Source organism: Cryptomeria japonica, chromosome 7, assembly GCF_030272615.1.
Source record: "Cryptomeria japonica chromosome 7, Sugi_1.0, whole genome shotgun sequence".
Lineage (NCBI taxonomy): Eukaryota > Viridiplantae > Streptophyta > Pinopsida > Cupressales > Cupressaceae > Cryptomeria > Cryptomeria japonica.
This window is the reverse complement of record NC_081411.1, coordinates 819,100,881-819,106,047: the sequence shown is the minus strand read 5'-3', so window position 1 is coordinate 819,106,047 and position 5,167 is coordinate 819,100,881. Positions and strand designations below refer to the sequence as shown.

Below are 5,167 nucleotides of genomic sequence, written 5' to 3'. Positions count from 1 at the left end.
AGCTCATCTCTTTAGCATAGCTCAACCAACCTTTTCATATTATAATGTAAAATAGTCTTGTCATGTTAGGCGTGGCATGCTATGAATTCATTAGCAATAAAAAAACTGCTAAAAAGTTATTCCTTTTGCTAAAGAAGGGTACGTTATGATAATGTACAACCTCCACGATCAACCCAGTAATAATTAAAAAAATGTTCAGCTCCTGCTTTCAGTTTTCATAATCACAATGATTAGACGATAGCAAATTTGAGATTATTCCGACACTAATCATTCTCTATGATGGAGTAAATATCCTGCCCTCTGTTTTGAATTCTGTTGTTTCAATTGTTATTAATACTGATGGATCTTTGAATTCGATTTCAAATAAAAATAAAAATATATACGATAAATTTAAAATATATCTGTATAGTTTTCCAAAGACCAAGGTTTTTTCAAAAATAATTTTAGTTTTTGATAAGAAATAGATTTTTGAATATAATGATAAAAAATTCTTATTTGGAATTCTTGCTGGGCCATTGTGCTCCCAAGACTTGAACAAATGAAATTATTCTTAAAAAAAAAAAAAAAATCTTATTTCAGAATATATTATAAAAAATATAGCATTCACAAGATCAAAAAGAGTCTTCTGTAAGACAGCAGTAGACCCCATCTTTCAGACTAACTGCTAAGAAGGACAAACACAAATTAAAGAGGAACAAAATTTCAAGTTATTTTGCCGGAACATTCATTATTACTTGAACGCTAATTTAAAACGGAAGAAAAGGAGAAAAACTCGCTAATTTAAAACGAAAGAAAAGGAGAAAGTAGTATGTTATTGAACAATAACATATGCCAATCTTAGCTCTACTACACATCCGAAAAATGTTGCCAATTACAGATGAAATAATCATGTTATTTCCCTTTTTTTTGGCCTAAAACCATAAATGTAAATATTGAAATCTACTGCGCTTTCCAACTATTGAATGTAGTAAATATTTTCCGAGTTTCACAGAGCGTGTGCTAACTAAACAGAAACCTACTTTTACCAAGTTACCCAGCGCCTACATTCATTTTTCAACACAGTAAAAGAGAGGCTTTCATCGTGTTTATTACGTTGTTTGATTGAGAAAGACAAACACAGCCTTGGAAGAAGCGGCAAAGCCTTTTTCTTAGACAATAACTGAACTACCTTTTTCGTCGATATACAAAACGTCCCTCCCTCCGGGCTAGCAAATATGGTTTGTTAGTTGTAAAGATGAGGTAAATCAGATAAGCTTTGTGAGGCTCCTAGACTGTAAAAGTTAGTTGTGCTTGCTACTGTACAACTCTTCAATCACCCTTCTGCTGCTGCTACATTGCCATCTGACTGCTTGCAGTATGTAAAAGTACTGCTTTTATCTCCTCTGGTGCCACTTCCCCTCCTCTACATTGCTGTACGATAAACATGACAGGATTAAACGCAGAAAATTGATGAATGGGCATAGGAAATTTATAGCTAAGTGAGCAGGCAAACAATATAATTACCTCGGCTCGAAAAACATCAAGGGCGAAGCCATTGAAGCAGCTGATAACTGCTTGCTGGACATCAAGCCCCAGCTCATCCAGAGCTCTCATGGTGGACAGGAGCAACCCCGGCCGCCTTGCACAAAACATGTGGATATTCAATGCCCTTCCGTCTCTAGTCTTCACCTCCACCTACAGTGAAACAAAAACCAAATCCCCAAAACTCAATTTCCTGAGTTGTATCAAACTTTTAAAATTGAATGGTCCTAATCAAATTGGCTAAAAGATAATAAGATCGCTTTGAGGTTTTCTTTTTCCCTTTTCTGAAACTGGTCTCTAAGGCCAATCCATGTCTGGCTTGCAACAGTTATCATTGACAGATGACAGATGATTCGCTCCTGCAAACACAATCTTGAAAGATTTGAGCATACCCAATACCTTGAAGGCTTTTTCAATCTACCCACTGCCCATTTCTTCGCCAGCACCTTAGAGATTTGTTTCTATATCCATGGCTTTGAAGGCTAAATCTATATGTCCTTTAAGACTTGCAAACTAATGGGGATTTTTAAGGCCTACAAACTGGATTCAATCTTTAGAAAAGAAAGGAGTATTAATATACACAAATTTCCAAATAGGTTAAGGGTGACTGTAAAATTACAAATATCTTGGAATTGAGGAAAGGCACATCTCCAAACGGATTCGTAAGAAAATGGGAAATAAATGGCAAGTTAATAAACCAGATTTACAAATGTTGGGTAGTTTCATCAACTATGCACGCTGCCAGACATTTGGGCATAACAGAAGTCATCATATGATTTTGGCATTTGCTTAGTCCCGAAAGGAAATGTTCGAATCGCCTTGAAAAAAATACTGAGAAAAACTTCGACAGATTCAAATACAACATATAATATGTTCAAATTTTCACTGTCAAGTAGAATAATAATATTGTTTACTTTATTTGAGCCTCTGCATTTGAACACAGTTCAGGGCAGCGCATCGTTCTTTCTTCCTTTGATTTGTATGAAGTTAACTTTGAAGAGAGCTTTGGATTTGAGGTCTCATCCGAGAATCGTTTCATTAGTATATGGATGTTCATCAGATTTATACTAAATTCTTGAATTGTAAATGATGTTTAGAATGGAAATTTAAAAAATTGCAACGATTTGCGTGAGAACGGCATACATACCCTTGCAGGCTGTGTGTCTGCATCAGAGTGAGCAGGCAAGGGCATTGGGCATTCTTCTTTGACACGGCAAGGGATAAGAGGAGGCGTTGAAGGCGTTACAGGCTGGAAAGGTGAGTTAGAAGGCAAGAGAGCCCCTCTCTCTGCACTCCCACTCCCTTCCAACTCTGTATGAAGATCATTGATCCGCTGCAACAGCTCCTTTAAATACTCAATCGCATCGCCCAGAATCGAAGCCCTATCCATCTACAGTAATAAAAAATGAACCAACATGGTCCACATCAACAGTTCTGAAATAAGATTACAAGCCTAGGAAATAGTCACAATAATTGAAAGTCTAATTATTGCCTGTGGGGCAGAGCAATCCCAACGAACAAATTTATGTGTTTTTTACCTTTGAAATCTTGGGAACTACGGAACGAAGCATGTAAAGTCGGTCGTTGAGTTTCTTTCTACGCCTCCTTTCTGCCATGAGATTCTTGGCAGGAAGACCCTTTTTCTTGCCTTTATCTAGGCCTGGCCCAGGCCCGTCCTGCGCTCTGCCCGTGCCCTGATCCGCCTTGGCATCGTCTGTCTCGTAAAGCAGCCCTGACCCACCACCACTCTCATCCATATTATCTTCCCCTACTCCTCCAATGTGCTGGAACTGGTGGGTCTGGGGATCATCATCTCCCCCTGCCCCTCCACCAGGTGACCTACGCTTTCCGCGGGCAGTGCTGGGGCTCTCTTCATCCGCAGGGGCAGGCGATGAGTTTGATTTAGGCAAGGGCAACAGAGGAGCCGCAAGAGAAGAAGAAGAATGTCGCAGGGCAGCTCGCTTCTGAAACAGCGTAGGCGCTGAAATAGGAAGCCCAACTTCCAGCGGGATTGGAACCTTGGACCTGTTGGACCTGGGTATATTAAGCCCATTAAGCCCACTCTCTACTTCATTAAGGCTGCCATAATCACTACATCCAAATTGCAGCCTTGGGCTCAAAACCTGAGCCTGCGGACTCGGAAGACAAAACATGGCGGGCGGCTGCATGGTGCAGGGGGCTCCCCCCATGTGACCCTGATTAAAAAACACACCATTCGCATTCACATTCGTATTCACCATACCATTTCCCTCCAGCCCAACTCCACCTCCAAAACTCATCCCAGAGCTAAGGCTCGGAAGGCTCCCCAGAAATCCCACATTGCCGTCAAAATGGCTTCCCCCGCAAGCACCCGTCTCCAGCATTCCACCCAAGCCGTTGGTCACATGATGCTGCTGCGGTGTCGGCTGTTTCCTTCTGGGTACAAAGGACATGAACGATTGCAGACGATTTGGATCCAGGCTAAAAACGGTGGAAGCGCTGGTTTCCGGTTGCGGCTGCACAGCAGAAGCGGCAACCAATGAAGAATAAGCAAGCTCGTCCATGAGAGAGCTCTCCTGACCACCGGCAGCAGCCGGTGGGGGCGCCATGTACCATTCATCGTCCAGCATCGCCTTGTAAGACTCCATCTGCTACAGCACCAAAAACCATCGTAAACCAATTTTTTTTTTTTCCAAAATAAACAAAAAAACACCATCAAACTTTTTCTTTTCCTTTACCCTCTGCGATTGCTCGTACTCGTTGTTCGCCATGGACAACACCACTACCAGTCCCAGTACCAGTACCAGCTCCTCCTGCTCCCCTGCGATTTCTTCCTCCCACTAGTCTTAAACTCACCCAACCAGCAAACCAGGTATCCGCGGTTCGAGTCCCGCCGTGGCATTTCCGATGAAGTTGGCCATAGCCAAGTCTGTTTGTCAGTACGCTACTTCTCCTATACTCGAAACGTGCACCAGGCACATGGGTATCCGCAAAACTGAACCAATCTTTTTTTTGCTTCCTTGGGATTCGTGAACATAGCCCGTATGAGAACTCACTAACGCTGTACGCTCAGTTTTTATTATTGTTTTTAGCCTTGTTTGAACGGGACGTGAAGTTGAACCAATTTCAACGAGACTCCCAGATACCTATATCGATATAAAAAGACGAACAATCAAGCAAGCTCTCTCCTCTCTCTACTCTACTTTGACTGCGAACAAAAACAAACGTATGGAATCAAATGATGAATTTTGCTCTTTCTCCGAGCACGCCACTGCACTGCACTGCACTGAACATTACATAACCCAACCCAACCCAACCCATTTCTTTATCTTCTTCCTTACGTTCCTTATCTCTCCTCTCACCATCAACTCTGGTTACACTGCCACCCAACTCGGGTCAACATTCTAACCGCACAGATTACGTCACGAATAATTAGAACGGCCGTTACAATGAAGGAAGGAGAGAAGAAAAATAGGGAACCCAACTCAACCCATCAATATCTTAATTAAGCATTTGTCCATATTTTATTGAGAAAGTACCTAGTACCAAATGTTTGTATATATGGTGCCAATTTGTTGGGGTTAAGCCCAGCTTCACAAGTCACACACAACCCGTAATTAACGGCTTGTAAATCAAAACCCCTTGAAAAATGAGTCTACACAATGGA

At 41.6% G+C, this 5,167-nt stretch overlaps 1 protein-coding gene across 2 annotated transcripts; it reads right to left on the bottom strand.

Annotated features, from left to right (window-relative positions):
* Positions 1-779: 779 nt before the first annotated feature.
* LOC131041806 (transcription factor SCREAM2) lies at positions 780-4,803 on the bottom strand. Of its 2 annotated transcripts, none has more exons than XM_057975022.2 (5): positions 4,239-4,803; positions 3,060-4,151; positions 2,669-2,911; positions 1,504-1,674; positions 780-1,410 (listed from the first exon to the last, which is right to left on the bottom strand). In XM_057975022.2, the coding sequence occupies exons 1-5, from the start codon at positions 4,269-4,271 to the stop codon at positions 1,330-1,332; spliced, it is 1,620 nt and encodes a 539-aa protein (XP_057831005.2). In that variant the 5' UTR covers positions 4,272-4,803; the 3' UTR covers positions 780-1,329. The 2 variants fall into 2 exon arrangements, with proteins under 2 accessions (XP_057831005.2, XP_057831006.2); XM_057975023.2 differs by having other exon boundaries at positions 3,060-4,148; positions 4,239-4,802.
* Between the last annotated feature and the right edge of the window lie 364 nt (positions 4,804-5,167).